The sequence below is a fragment of the Cetorhinus maximus genome, chromosome 9, assembly GCF_964194155.1.
Source record: "Cetorhinus maximus chromosome 9, sCetMax3.hap1.1, whole genome shotgun sequence".
In the NCBI taxonomy this organism is placed as follows: domain Eukaryota; kingdom Metazoa; phylum Chordata; class Chondrichthyes; order Lamniformes; family Cetorhinidae; genus Cetorhinus; species Cetorhinus maximus.
In genome coordinates this window covers 122,749,827-122,765,537 of record NC_135887.1, presented here as the reverse complement: position 1 = coordinate 122,765,537, position 15,711 = coordinate 122,749,827, and the positions used below count along the sequence as shown (strand labels likewise).

The following is a 15,711-nucleotide window of genomic DNA, read 5'->3' as shown; positions in this document are numbered from 1 at the left end:
TTCAGTAGCGAGGTATTTCAGCATATGGTTCAGTCTGTGCTTTAAGGACTTGAAGGCACGCTGAACATCAGTGATATTCACACTGAAAGTGAACTCGAGACATGCCTACATGCCTACAACATCTTAGAGAACGTAACTTCACCTTGGACAAAGACAAGTGCTTGTTCAATGAAAGCAGAGTCGAATTCTTCAGCCATGTCTTCAGCGGTGAAGGAGTATCACTCGATTCACGGAAAGTTAAAGCGAACTCTGCAGATCCTGCAAATGTGCAGGACGTCCGGAGTCTGCTATGACTCTTCACATACTGTAGTTACTTCATTCCTGACTTCGTTACACTATCTGCACCTCCTACACTATCTGAGTAAAGAGACCACCAAGTGGGAGGGAACTACATCACAAAAAGAGGCCATGCACCAGATCACAGAATCACAGAATCACACAGTGCAGAAGAGACCCTTCGGCTTATCAAGTCTGTACCGACATGTGAGAAACACCTGACCTACCTACCTAATCCCATTTACCAACACTTGGCCCATAGTCTTGAATGTTATGACTTGCCAGGTGCTCATTAAGGTACTTTTTAAAGGATGTGAGGCAACCCGCCTCCACTACCCTCCCAGGCAGTGCATTCCAGACCGTCACCACCCTCTGGGTAAAAAAGTTTTTCCTCACATCCCCCCTAAACCTCCTGCCCCTCATCTTGAACTTATGCCCCCTCGTGACTGACCCTTCAACTAAGGGAAACAGCTGCTCCCTATCCACCCTGTCCATGTCCCTCATAATCTTGTACACCTCGATCAGGTCGCCCCTCAGTCTTCTCTGTTCCAACAAAAACAACCCAAGTCTATCCAACTTCTCTTCATAATTTAAATGTTTCATCCCAGGCAACATCCTGGTGAATCTCCTCTGCACCCCTTCCAGTGCAATCACATCCTTCCTATAATGTGGCGACCAGAACTGCACACAGTACTCCAGCTGTGGCCTCACCAAGGTTCTTTACAACTCCAACATGACCTCCCTACTTTTGTAATCTATGCCTCAATTGATAAAGGCAAGTGTCCCATATGCCTTTTTCACCATCCCACTAACATGCGCCCCCCCGCCCCACCCCACCCTAGCCTTCAGAGATCTATGGACACACACGCCAAGGTTCCTTTGTTCCTCAGAACTTCCTAGTGTCATGCCATTCATTGAATACTTCCTTGTCAAATTACTCCTTCCAAAGTGTATCACCTCACACTTTTCAGGGTTAAATTCCATCTGCCACTTATCTGCCCATTTGATCAAACAACAGTTATCAGTAAATTGCACAAATGCCTATTTCAACCCTTACAAAAACCACCCAGCTAGTCATGGATGCGAGCCCAATTGGCTTAGGTGCTGTTCTCATGCAGAAAGACAAGGTGGGTAATCCATCAACTGTTGTGATGGCAAGCCGATTGCTAACACTAGTACAGCAACGTTATTTGCAAACGGAGGGAGAAAAACACTCTCAATCACACAGAGTATCTAACATTTTCACCTTTATTGGTATGGAAGCAAGTTTGAAGTCATAACCACTCTGAAGAAGAGTCACACGGACTCGAAACATTCATTCTATTTCTCTCTCCACAGATTCTGCCAGACCGTCACAGTTTTTTCCAGCATTTTTTGTTTTTATTTCAGATTTCCTGCATCTGCAGTATTTTGCTTTCACGAGTAAGCTTGTTGAAGAACCCACATGGCAAACCATCTACCCGAGTAAAACGTTGGATCTGCAAACTACAAGAGGATGAGTTCCATGTTGAGTATTAGCCAGGCAAGTTCAACCCAGCAGACTATCTTTTACGACGTCCATAGCCAAGTCAGTCCTACTAGGCGTTAGCAAAAAGTTGCCGAACAACATCTTAACCATGTAAGCCTAATTGCAATTCCAAAGCGATTAAAACTAGTTAACATCAAAGCAGCAACAAAACAAGTTAAGACGGCTTTGGAATCATGAAACTGGAAAGACGTGATTGAAATAGTGTTTACAAAATAAATCACTCACACGCTACAAGGCCTTCACAATGTTCGAAATGAGCTCACCATTACAATTACATCTGATCTCGTGTTACACAACAACTGCATTGTCATTGCACAATCAATGAGGGAATGTGTTGTTGATATAGCAAATGAAGGTCACTGGGGAATTATCTAAGCCAAACAACTCCGTAGGGAAAAGGTATGGTTCCCAGGAATTAACCGTCTGGTAGAACACAAAATCCCTCAGTGTTTGCCGTATAAAGCAACCACAACATCAAATCCTCGTGACCTTATCAAGATGTCTGAACTACCTCCAGGAAGATGGATTGAGGTTAGTGTTGACTTCGCAGATTTGCCCAGTGGTGGACACCTGCTTCTTGTCACTGATAACTGCAATAGATTCCCAGTTATGGAAATAGTTAAGTCTACTTCAGTGAAAGGAGTCATCCCAAAGCTTGACCAGATTTTGGATTTGTTTGAAATCCTCAAACGGTGAGAAGTAACAACGGACCCCCATTCACGGGGATGAGTTCAGTAAATTTGCAAATTATCTAGACTTCACTCAATGAAAACCCATTACCCATTGGCCAAGAGCTAATGGAGAAGTCCAGAGATTTATGCATCCCTTGAAAAAAGTGACACATTCAGCTCCAGCTGAGAGCAAGTCATGGAAGCAGGGACTGTATTGCTTTCTTTGCAATTACAGAGCGACTCCTCACTTGACGACTGGAAAGCCCCCAGCTACATTCATCTTTGCACATGCTTTGCACAGACATCTTCCTGAGCTACATTGTGGATCTAATGATCAACATGTACACGAATGTGATAGAGAACAGAAGGATTGCATGAAAGTAAATGTAGAGCAAAACTTGTAAATCAGAGCCAAGCCACTAAAGCCAAGAGATAAAGTCCTTTGAAATGTGATGGTCATGTTGGAAAGCAAACAACCACCTATGACATCCAACAATTTGTTGTGACTAACACAGGATTAATGATCACTGCTAAGCATGGTTCTCATCACACAGAACACATTGTTCTTCAAAGCACTGAAAATGCAGTCGTAAGCATTGAATCCAATTCCAACATCAACATCTTAGATGAAGAACAAGTCAAAACAGACCACACCTGAGATTAGACAATATCCAATTGGTGAGAGAAGAGTCTTAAGATACTTAAGTGATTATGCCACGAAGTGAACTATTTTCAGTTGATGAACAAATCTTTCATCTCATTGTATATAACTGAGTGCATGGTTAAATTAATACAAAAGTTAGAATATGTATTAAATTAAATATTCAGGTTATGCTTAAGTTTATTGTTTAGACTTTGGAAAAGAATTATTGAAACATGCTATGTCTCTCATTTATTAAGAAGGGGGGAATGTAGCATATTAATGTTTTGAAAAGTGCAATGTATATATTTTGTTCACCTAAAGCTACCATACTACCACACAGAATTGTACCAGCAAAGGGAGTCTACAAGCAGAAGCAGGAGTTTGAAGAGGCTGTTTTAATAAAAGGATCCATGTTGCTCATGCGCTTTTAACTCTGGCCTATCCCTAGCTGTTTCTAGTCCCAAAAACCTCACAGTCATGGCCACCAATGATGGAGCGATTAAAATCGGGGATGCTCAAGAGAAAGAAATCGGGAGGGGTGATGCTATGGAAGATATCAGGAAGCATTTCTTCACATAAAGAGTGAATTAAACACTCTGTCCCTGAAAAGCTGTTGAGGCAATGTCAATTGAAAATTTCAACACTGAGATTGTTAGGTTTTTGTTAGGTAAGGTTAGTAAGGGGAGTGGGTAAATGGAGTTATAATACACATCAGCCATGATCGAATTGAATAGCGGGACAAGTTCAAAATGCCGAACAACCTACTCTTGTTCCTATTAACAAAGTATAAAGAAACACTTGCATTTATATAGCACCTTGCATGACCGCAGGATGGCCTGCATATATATCATAGGTTATATATGAGGAAACTCATCAACCAATGTGTATACAGCAAACTCCCACAAACAGGAATATGAAATTGATCAAATAATCTGTTTTTGTGATGTGCATTTCGAGATAAATTTTGGCCAGGAAATCAGGCAGAAAACCTCTGGACAAAACAATGGGAGATTAAATTTACAGCAGACCAGTGTGAAAAGCCACATCCAGGAAGGATGAAGCGCAAACGGGATGTATTTTTTAAGTGTGCAACATAGAGGGGAAATAAGTCATAACTTTAGAAGACTGACATATCTCCCAAACCTAAAGTCATCCCTTTTCTCTGCCAGGTGTGAGACTCAACGTAACCTCACGGCCGCTAGAGGCAATGTCAACGCTCAGTCGCTAGGGGCAATGTGACCGCCTGGCCGGTAGGAGCAACGTTACTCCTGCCGGTAGGGGCAATATTACTCCTAGTCGGTAGGGGCAATGTTACTCCCGGCCGGTAGGGGCAATGTGACCGCCTGGCCGGTAGGGGCAATGTTACTCCTAGCCGGTAGGGGCAATGTGACCGCCTGGCCGGTAGGGGCAATGTGACCGCCTGGCCGGTAGGGGCAATATTACTCCCGGCCGGTAGGGGAGCAATGTTACTCCCGGCCGGTAGGGGCAATGTGACCGCCTGGCCGGTAGGGGCAATGTGACCGCCTGGCCGGTAGGGGCAATGTGACCGCCTGGCCGGTAGGGGCAATGTGACCGCCTAGCCGGTAGGGGCAATATCACTCCCGGCCGGTAGGTGGGGCGCTCGCGGGAGCCGGAGCTACCGGAAGTGAATGCGAGTGAGCGGGAAGTGGACCCGGCGGCCATTTATCACAGATTCGGGGAATTGGAGTCTCGGGACCTGGTTGAGGATTGGGGATTGGGCACCCCCCACCCCGGCTGTGGGCTCAGCCTTTGGGGAGTTGTTACCTGGAGGGTCCCTTCCTCCCTCCCTGTACAGGGAGCCATGGCGGGTGATTTGGGGATGAGTTTCAATATCCTGCTCAACGACATCTCTCAGAACCTGTCCAAAGAGAACCTGGAGTCCCTGAGGTTTCTGTGTAAGGATGAGATTGGGAAGAGGAAGCTGGAGAACATTGACAGCGGGATCAAGCTATTCCAGCAGCTGGAGGAGCTGAACCTGCTCTCCTCTGAAGACACCAACGTCCTGTCCAAGCTCTTGGAGCAGATCAGACGGCCCGACCTCCTGAATAAACTCCTGGCTTTCCAGAGGGAGAATGGAGGAGACCTGCAGCAACCTGTGTGTGAAATGGGAGCTGGCTCAGGTAAAAGGGGGGGTTTGAGCTAACTTTTTAAAAGGAGGGAGTGGGGGAGGGGGTGAGACATCTCCATAATAAAACACTGCACAACCCTGCTTTATACAAGGCAGGTCGTTAACAGGGCTGATCAAGCGAAGGGCTGCATCTATTGGCCAGGACAAGTGAGTTGAATCTTGTTGAGGCTGCGTTTCATGTACTGTGCTGCTGAGGGGCATTCTACATCCAAGAGACCATCAAAATTGGTTGGAAACGCTCTCGTGAAGTGCCTTGGGATGTTTTACCACATTAAAGACTTTTGAAGAACTGACACAAAGGCACAATGAGCTGGATGGTCTCCTTCTGTGCTGTAACATTCAATGATTCAGTTTAACTGCAAGTGGGTTGGTTTCGGGGAGGACCAGATGGGGCGATTTTGGGATTTGGAGCTCGCATATGTCAGGGTCAAGCTTGTGGGTTCAGGTTTCACCCCAGAGATTTGAGCACATCTGTGCTGGTGCTTTCATTTTGCACTGTTGGAGATGCCAGCTTGTGGATGAGAAGTTAAGGCTAGATCCTGCCTGTCTTCAATATGGATGTAAGAGATCCCATGATACTATCAAAGGAGAGCAGGGGAGTTCTCCCAGCAAACGCTTCAAGATTTGTCCTGCGAATGACCACTAAAACACATTATCAGTTTATTATTTCATTGTTATTTATAGGATCCTGCTGTCTGCAAATGGGCTGTTGCAACGAGGACTTCAATATCCATCACCGAGTAGCTCGATAGTACCACTACAGACTGAGTTAGCTGAGTCCAAAAGGGCATAGCTGCTAGACTGGGTGTGCGGCAGTTGGTGACAGAACCAACAAGAGGGAAAAACATACTTGACCTCATCTTCATCTATCTGTCCATGACAGTATTGGTACGAGTGACTATCGCACAGTCATTGTGGAGACATAGTCACATCTTTGTATTGAGGATACCCTCCATCATGTGTGGCACTACCACTGTGTTAAGTGGGATAGATTTCGAACAGGTCTAGCAACTCAAGACTAGACATCCATGAGGCGCTGTGGGCCATTAGCAGCAGAATGGCACTCAACCCCAACCTGTAATCTCATAGCCTGGCATATCCCCCACTCTACCATTACCACTAAGCCAAGGGATCAACTCTGGTTCAATGAAGAGTGCAGGAGAGCATGCCAGGAGCAGTACCAGGTATACCTAAAAATGAGTTGTCAACCTGGTAAAGCTATAACACAGGACTACTTGGTTGCCAAACAGAGCTAAGCGATCCCACAACCAACGGATCAGACCTAAGCTCTGCAGTCCTGCCACATCCGGTGGGCAATTAAATAACCCACTAGAGGAAGAGGCTTCACAAATATCCCCATCCTCAATGATGGGGGAGCCCAGCACATCACTGCAAAAGGTAAGGCTGAAGCATTTGAAATAATCTTCAACCAGAAGTGTCAAATGGATGATCCATCTCGGCCCACTCCAGAGGCCCCCAGCATCTCAGGTGTCAGTTTTCAACCAATTTCGTTCACTCCACGTGATATCAAGTAATGGCTAAAGGTACTGGATACTGCAAAGGCTATGGGCCCCTGACAATATTCCAGCAATAGTATTGAAGACTTGAGCTCCAGAGCTTGCCATGCCCCTAGCTAAGCTGTTCCAGTACAGCTACAACACTGGCATCTACCTGGCAATGTGGAAAATTGCCCAGGTGTGGCCTGTACACAAAAAGCAGGACAAATCCAACCTGGCCACTTACCACCCCACCAGTCCACTTTCCATCACCCGTAAAATGATGGAAGGGGTCATCAACAGTGCTATCAGGTGGCGCTTGCTTAGCAATAACCTGCTCACTGGCGCTCAGTTTGGGTTCCGCCAGGCCAGCTCAACTCCTGATCTCATTACAGCTATGTTTCAATTATGGTCAAAAGAGTTGAACTCCAGGGGTTAGGGTGATTGCTCTTGGCATCAAAGCAGCATTTGACTGAGTGTGTGGCATCAAGGAGCCCTAGCAAAACTGGAGTCAATGGGCATCAGGGAGAAAACTCTCTGCTGTTGGAGTCATACCTAGCACAGAGGAAGATGGTTGTGGTTGTTTGAGGTCAATCATCTCAGTTCCAGGACATCACAGCATGAGTTCCTCGGTAGTGTCCTCAGCCCATCCATCTTCAGCTGCTTCATCAATGACTTCCCTTTCATCATAAGGTCAGAAGCAGGGATGTTTGCTGATGATTGCACAACGTTCACCATTCACAACTCCTCAGACACTGAAATAGTCCATGTCCAAATGCAGCAAGACCTGGACAATTTCCAGGCTTGGGCTGACAAGTGGCAAGTGACATTCGTGCCACACAAGTGCCAGGCAGTGACCATCTCCAACAAGAGAGAATCCAACCATCACCACTTGACATTCAGTGACATCAACGTTGCTGAATCCCCCCACCATCAACATCCTGGGGATTACTATTGACCAGAACTGAACTGGACTAGCCATATAAATGTGGCTACAACAGGTCAGAGGCTAGGAATCCTGCGGTGAGTAACTCACTACTTGACTCCCTAAAGCCTGTCCGCCATCTGCAAGGCACAAGTCAGGAGTGTGATGGAATACTCTCCGCTTGCATGGAGGAGTGCAGCTCCAACAACACTCAGGAAGCTTGACACCATCCAGAACAAAGCAGCCCACTTGATTGGCACCCCATTCACAAATATTCACTCCCTCCGCCACCGACGCACATACCATCTACAAAATGCACTGCAGAAACTCACCAAAGCTTCTTCAACATCACCTTCCAAACCCACAATCACTACCATCTAGAAGGACAAGGGCAGCAGACACAGGGGAACAGCACCACCTGAAAGTTCCCCTCCAAGCCACTCATCGTCCAGACTTGGAAATATATACAGTTCCTTCACTGTCGCCGGGTAAAAATCCTGGAACTCCCTCCTTGACAGCCCTGTGGATGTACCTACATCACGGACTGCAGCAGTTCAAGAAGGCAGCTCGCCACCACCTTCTCAAGACCAATTAAGAATGGATAATAAAGGTTGGCCTAGCCAGTGAATTGATAAAATTCCCTACGTTCTCAGAGTGTTTTATTGCCTATAAAGCACTTTGTGTTGTCCTGAGGTGGTGAAAGTTGCAATTTCTTTCTTTCTTAAGTTACGGAGTGAGAAACCCAAAGCTGAAGAAAAGATTGCGTGTCAGGGGAAGGTATAAGTGATCCAGGTCTTGTCAATTCTGAGAAGCATTGATAATGTTCATGTAAGTAAAATGCAGAATTATGGAATGTCAGTATTAAATTAATTAATGTCAGCCTTGTTTGTCTCCTCAGGGTAGTGGCTCGGACTACCAGCAGAGGTAATAACTGCTGTGATATTTTTAACACTTTCAAAATTAAAAGGCTTGGATAGAAATCCGACATGGCATAATGTTGAACATTATAGGATAAGATATAGATAGAGACAATTGTTCCATGCTACTTGGATAAGAAATAAAATGTCATCCACGGATGGCACCCACCCATCCAATGCTGATGTTGGGATGGAAGTTTGGTTCGTCTTTGAGACGAGGTAGGAATTGGGCCGGTCTCTGTAGGTTAGATGAGCAAGATGAAGTCAATCTGTGGGACAAATGATTGAATTGAGCTCACAATGTACAGAGATGAACATGAATGAGAAAATAAAGCAGCTGGTTCATTAAAACTCTCCAATATTGGCATTGTGTGACTTTTATATACCATTGCCCTCATTAATCCTCACCAGTCACATAATCTGCCAGGAGAGGTTTAAAAAGGGGGAAGTGGGTGGAATTACTGGTGTATTTACACCATTACTGTAGACTTGTTACAAACAGCTTTGCTTTGCATTGATGCTGCAGTTTCTTTGCAGTGCAAATCCAGATTAGCCCCACCCATCATGGCTTGTGCTCGCTGACCTACGTTAGCTCCTGGTCTGGTAACACCTTAAAATTCTCATCCTTGTTTTCAAATCACTCCAATGCCTTGCCTTTCCCTATCTCTGAAACCTCCTCCAGCCCTACAAGAATGTTAGCTCAAGTACAGAAAGATTGAGCAGATTAGAGCATTTTTCTTTAGAAAAGACATTTCAAGGAGACCTGATGGAGGATTCTCAGAATTATGAATGGGTTGGACAGGATTATTTTGGAGAGAATGTTTCCATTTGTGGGAGAATCCAAAACTTGGGGGTCGTAACTACAAGATAGTTACTAATAAATCCAACAGGTAAATAAGGAGATGTCTTTATTCAGAGAGTGGTAAGAACATGGAACACACTACCACAGGATTTGGTTGAGGCATGTAGCTTAGATGCTTTCAAAAGGGAACTGGATGAGTATGTGCCTCCTTTGGAGCACATGTCACCTCTGAATCATAAGGTGCTGGGTAAGTCCCACTCCAGGGCTTAAGCACAAAAATCAAGGCTGACATTCCAGTGCAGTACTGAGGGTGTGCTGTCTTCCGGATGAGATATTAAACTGAGGCCCCATTGCCTGCTCAGGCACATGTAAAAGATGCTACGGCGCTATTTCAAAGAAGACCTGGGGGAGTTACCCCGGTGTCCTGCCTAATATTCATCCGTCAATCAACACCTCAGAAAAGAGATTATCTGGCCATTATCACGTTGCTGTTTGTGGGAGATAACCGTGTGCAAATTGGCTGCCACGTTTCCTATATTATAGCAGTGACTACACTTCAAAAAGTACTACTTTGGCTGTAAAGCGCTTTTGAGACATCTGGTGGCTGTGAAAAGCACTACATAAATGCAAGACTTTTTCTTTATGTGGCTCGTTGTCAAATTTTGTTCATTGATATCCTGTGAAACAACTTTGGGCATTTTACTAATAACTGCACGTTGTTGTTATGATGAACAAGGTAAGACTCTTGAGAGGAGGGATTCTCCTGCATTTTGTTGTGACATTAGTTTGGGCCTTGGCTGTTGATTTCCACTGCTTTGCACCAATGCTAATCTCGTAGATGAATAAGAAGCTGACAGCTGGTGCTGAGTTTGAATTCACAACTTCTCGTTCAAAACTGAGCTTCGTTTTAACTATTCATTTTTTTTTTCTAGAGCGTCTGAACATTGCGTTTGAAGTCATTTGTAATGAGGTTGGAAAAGATTGGCGGATGCTCGCAAGGAAACTCGGGCACAAAGAAGCACTGCTTCAGCAGATTGAATATAAACATCCACGCAACATGAGGGAACAGATCCTGCAAGCTCTGATAGAATGGCAGAAAACAAAAGGAAAAGAAGCTACTGTGGAAGCACTGATAACAACCCTAAGGGGCTGCAAACTTAACATGGTAGCAGATTCTGTGGAAGAGGTATACAAGAATGGTTGACTTTTCAGCTGAGAGCACAGACTATTATCACATTGTATGTCACAAAAATCCAAAGTAAATATTTCAGTCCCTTTTGAAATGTAAATTTGCTGCCTCTCCCATCTGGTGACCTTTTCCTAATTCTGTAATCGCTGTCAAGCTTTTGTCAGCCATCACCTTCAGAGTTTAGTCTTTGTAGAAAATGACTGAATTTCTGGTTGCTAGTGGCATTCAGAATTCGAAGGCTTGCTGCATGTTCATCTGAAAAAGGGTGCGTTCACTCTATAGCCTTGTTGCAGTGGTTTAGACTTCACACCAGTGTTAACCTCATGGATTGTAAATTGGGTGTGAGGACCCAAACTGCCTCTGGCGCAAAGCAGAGTGACTGCTTCCTCCAGGTCAGGCTTTTATTTGCACGTTCAGGCTGCACTGTAACTGCAAGACTGGTGAAAAGCAAAATCATGTCACCACAGGGTCATAGTGTGAATGCACCCTCGATAAGGTTTAAAACTACACTTGGAATAATGTTTCTCAGACTGTTTTGGAATTTTGTGGGCAAAAAGAACACAGATAAACTTTGGGATTGTCTTAGAACCCTTCTCAATTTATATTGTTCAAACCAAATTATTAATCGCATTTTTAAATAAATTGTAGAAGACTTTATTTCCTTGATAAATCACCAACTATAAAGCACTGAACTATTTGTTTTTATCCCTGCTGAAGGGAGCTTCCATGTGACTAAATGAGGACATCAGTGATATAAACTGGTAGTACAAATGATTTGTACCTGATTACTAAGGTGATGAATTGAAAAGATTGAATCATGAGCCCTTTCTGGTTTTAGCAGTTGCTGACTACAAAGCTCTCTTAAATCAGGTATGGCGCAAGTTGCCAGAAATGCGAGGTTGATTCTGTTGTGCCTGCACCTTGACTTCTTAAGATGACATCAACAATGATATTGATTGCTAGCTTCCCTCCTGCCTCCACCTTCCAGGACTGTAGCTCAGGTATGTGAATACTCAATAGCCATATTTTCTCTCCATATCTCCTCCTCTGCTAGCCTTCCTTTCCAGTCAGAATAGAGCTGTAGATGCTGGCCTAAGCAAGGCTGTTTCTACTGAAAGGTTTATCATTCATCAGGTCCCAGAGGAGGGGAGTGGTGCAGTGACTTCCAACAAATGTGTGTTTTTTGCAAACATACAGGAAGGAACTTGCATTTCTGTAGTATCTTTCATGATTTCAGGGCATCCAAAATTGCTTTTTAGTAATTTAATTACTTTTGAAATATAGTCCCTATTTTTATATAGGCAAATACAGCAGCCAGTTTGTGTATGGCAAGCTCCTGCTAAGCACTATGAGATAAGTGACCCAGCTAATCTGTTTTGGAGTGTTAGTCAAGGGATAAATATAGGCTAAGGCATCTGGAGAACTCACCTGTTCTTTTTCAAACAGTGGCATGGGGGTTTTAAATCCACATGAGAGAGAGAGAGGCAGAAGAAGATTCTGTTTAACATCTCATCCAAAAGACAGTATTTTAGACAATGTCATTACATAATCAAGATTACATAAACTGAAAATGCTGGAAATACTCAGCAGGCCAAGGCAGCATCTGTGGAGCAAGAAACAGTTAAGATTTCAGATTGATGAACCTTCGTCAGAACTGGTTAATTTTGCCGATGTAATGGGTTTTTAAGCAATTTCAGAGGCAAGGAAAAGGGAGGAAAGACTTCAAGTGCATTTTTGAACCATGGATAAATTACTAACCATATAAACCCAATATAATAAACACAAGCATATTGCATTTACAATAGTAACCAGTCCCTTGAACAAAAGAGTTTATAAAAAGATGCTGAGCTATTATTTTGAATTGGTCTTTTGTTACAACAGGGATGAGAACACACTGCTGGAACCTTGATCTCTTCCCTGGTTGTCCGTAATCACTGTTTTTGAAATGGAAGATGTCTTAACCCTTTGGCATATGGCCAATTTGAGTAACCGGCAGTAAGTTTTTTGTGGGTTTATATAAAGAAGATTATATATTCACACGTTCACCCTGAAAGACTAACGTGATGTCACTCACTCTGACTCTCTCTCACTCACACGCACACACACATACACGGACACCACCGCCTGGAAATTCTCCAAGCCACTCACCATCCTGACTTGGAAATATATCGCCGTTCCCTCACTGTCACTGGGTCAAAATCCTGGAACTCCCTAACAGCACTCTGGGTGTACCTACACCACATGGGCTACAGCGGTTCAAAAAGGCAGCTCACCACCACCACCTCGAGGGCAATTAGGGATGGGAAATAAATGTTGGCCTAGCCAGCGACATCCACGTCCCATGAATGAATTTCAAAAAAACACACACAGGCACAACGAAAATACAGTTAAGGAGGATAATGTACTTTTACCAAGTTTACAAAAAAAGGACCGTTCAGATTTCACGGGTTTGACTCATATTAAGAAGGAAACATGCAATGTAGGTCCATTGAAAGTGTTTTCACTCTTGAGGGGTAGTCGAGGTGGATTCAAATAGCTGGAGTTGTAAATTAGGATTATTGCAGGATTCCCTCAAAGAGATGAATTGTTAGCGGGCATCAAAGTTAATTACTTGTAGTTTTTTTTACCAGGAGGTCAAGTTTCTGTATTGGTGGACTTGAAAAGGAAAGAGACTGGGAGACTTTAAGATATTGTACTCTCCAGGTTTCTTAAAAGACACAGATGTTGCTGCTTTTTTCAGCTGCTGCTGTTTCTGCAGTTGGTTTTCTGTGTGGACTGACTTGAGTTTCCTCTGGTCCTGGGGATGTATAAGGTTCATTGTCTGAAGACGGCTTTTGCTCACAAGATCAATACTTGTATTGCCCATCCAGAATGGTTTAAAGCTAGCAGCATTGCCATACAATAGAGAATGGATGGGGATTTGTGCACACCTACTTCCAACTGGCTTCTGCAGCCTTCTTTTGCTAAAAATCAAGCTCAGACACAGGAAGTCACAGAATCTATAGATTTTGAGTTTTGGGTAAGTCCGCAAATAATCAAAGGTGTAAATTCCACAGATGGTTTTTGTCTTGGTACATCCATTTAAGGGGAAGGCACTCCACACACACAATATTCAGGTAGGAACTTTCCAGAGACTTGAGGTAGTCTGGGCAGAAATTGCAAAAGTCACCTGACCTTCAGCTATCTTAGCTACCTTTTAATGTCAATTTCTTAAAAGAAGAGTCAGTTCCAGAAAATTCTATACTGAATACCGTCCCTGTTTAAAGTTATGAACATTACATGCCTTTACTGGGCATGACACTTTATGCACGCAGTATTCTTTGCTTGGTATCTTTTCATTTGTGGAGCTAAAGTAATCAAACTGATTTTTCTGCAGTTTCCTACTGATCTGATGTAACTAAACTGGTTGAGTTTATTAAATATTCTAGGAAAACAGTTGCCTGAGCTTTCTGAACTTCAGTAGCTACGTTCAGAAGTAATTGACAGTCATACACACAGGCAAATATCACAGCATGCATTTGTTAGAATGTGCATGGGTTGTCTGCAAGCTTTGGAGATGGACACTAAATACTCACGTTTGCATCAAGTGACTGATGATAAACTCTGGCTTAGATTTTTCTGATCAGAACAGTGACCATAACTCAGGCTAGTGTTTATACCTCAGGATGTTTCAGAGGGCTTTACAGCCAATGAGGTACTTTTCTGAAATGTAAAAACTAAGAGTGAATGCGTTCCCTTGGCGTTACAATTGTAAAACCGAAGACGTGCTTCATTTTTGTTGCACAAGATTTGGCCAGTGCCTTGCATGATAACAGCAAAGCCTTTTTCAATGTTTAATCAATTCATTTCATAATTGAAACATGTTATGAAAGGAAAGATGCTGACTTGTTATTGAAAGGGTCATGAGTTTGCAACTGCTCCACCCCAACACCACAGATCTGAGTTGGAGTGGCTGTACGGTTACAGCTGAAACCAGTGTGCAAGATGTGGCTGCTTGCATCGCTCCCCGACCACCTCCGTGTTAAATCATTCAAATTCTTTCACAGTATATACGTTAAACCTCTATAGAGCACTGATTCAGGAGGGTTTTTTTTTATTATTCGTTCATAGGATGGGGACGTCACTGGCTAGGCCAGCATTTATTGCCTTTGAGAACTGAGTGGCTTGCTAGGCCATTTGAGAGTCTGAGTCACAGAAGGCATAAGTGAACCAGATGGGTTTATCCAACACTGGTTTCATGGTCATCATCAGGCTTTTATTTCCAGATTTTTTAATTGAATTCAAGTTTCGCAATCTGCCATGAATTTGAACCTGGGTGCCAGAGCATTGCCCTGTGGCTCTAGATTATTAGGCCAGTGATAATACCACTGTGCCACTGCCTCCCTCAGTGAGTGTTAATTCTGGGCACTGCGCTTTAGGAAAGATGTGAAGGTATGGAAGAGATTTACCAGAATTGTTCCAGGGAGGGAGGAATTACTGTTTGCGTGGATAGACCAAAAAAGCTGGGGTTGTCCTCCTTATAGCAAAGAAAGGCTAAAAGGAGGTTTGATAGAGGAATTTAGATAGAACAGAGAAACTGTTTCCAGTGGCTGAAGGGTCAAGGATCAAAGGGCACAAATCTAAGGTGATTGATTGGCAAAAGAGCCAGAGACAACATGAGGAAAAACCTTTTCACACAATGAATAGTTAAGATTTGGAGTGCACCGCCTGATGGATGCAGATTCAGTAGTAGCCTTCAAAAGAATAAATACTCGGAGAAAGATTGCTCCTCAAACGAACTGGTGCAGACTCGGTATGCCCAATGGTGTCCTTTAGTGCTGCACTATTCTCTGATTCTGTAGGCTTGCCCCACGCTATCTCATGAACATCCTTCAGCCTTATATTTTCCCACCCAAACTCTTCAGCCCTCTAGCTCTGACCTTTTGTGCATTCCCTTTTGCCCCAACGTTGATGGCAGTGTTTTCAAGTGCCTTATCCTCGATCTCTGAAACTCATTCCAAAATCTTTGGACCCCTCCTCTCTCCAAGTAGAAACATTCTCTAAATCTATAATTTTGTCAGGTCTTTTGGTCAATCCTCTTGAAGTCTCAATGACTGCTTGCCTATTTGCATTTGT

The 15,711-nt window shown here is 43.7% G+C and overlaps 1 protein-coding gene across 1 annotated transcript; it reads left to right on the top strand.

Annotated features, from left to right (window-relative positions):
• Positions 1-4,773: 4,773 nt before the first annotated feature.
• On the top strand, positions 4,774-11,280 carry fadd (Fas (tnfrsf6)-associated via death domain). Its single transcript, XM_078549491.1, has 2 exons — positions 4,774-5,259; positions 10,340-11,280. Exons 1-2 carry the CDS (start codon positions 4,941-4,943, stop codon positions 10,609-10,611), a joined length of 591 nt encoding a protein of 196 aa, XP_078405617.1. The 5' UTR covers positions 4,774-4,940; the 3' UTR covers positions 10,612-11,280.
• Positions 11,281-15,711: the final 4,431 nt, after the last annotated feature.

What these genes read in the sequence shown, in the direction of transcription:
- fadd (XM_078549491.1), top strand. Translation starts at nt 4,941, where the DNA reads ATGGCGGGTGATTTGGGGATGAGTTTCAATATCCTGCTCAACGACATC. An exon ending in TGAAATGGGAGCTGGCTCAG is followed by an intron (nt 5,260 to 10,339) that starts GTAAAAGGGGGG and finishes TTTTTTTTCTAG; the next exon opens with AGCGTCTGAACATTGCGTTT.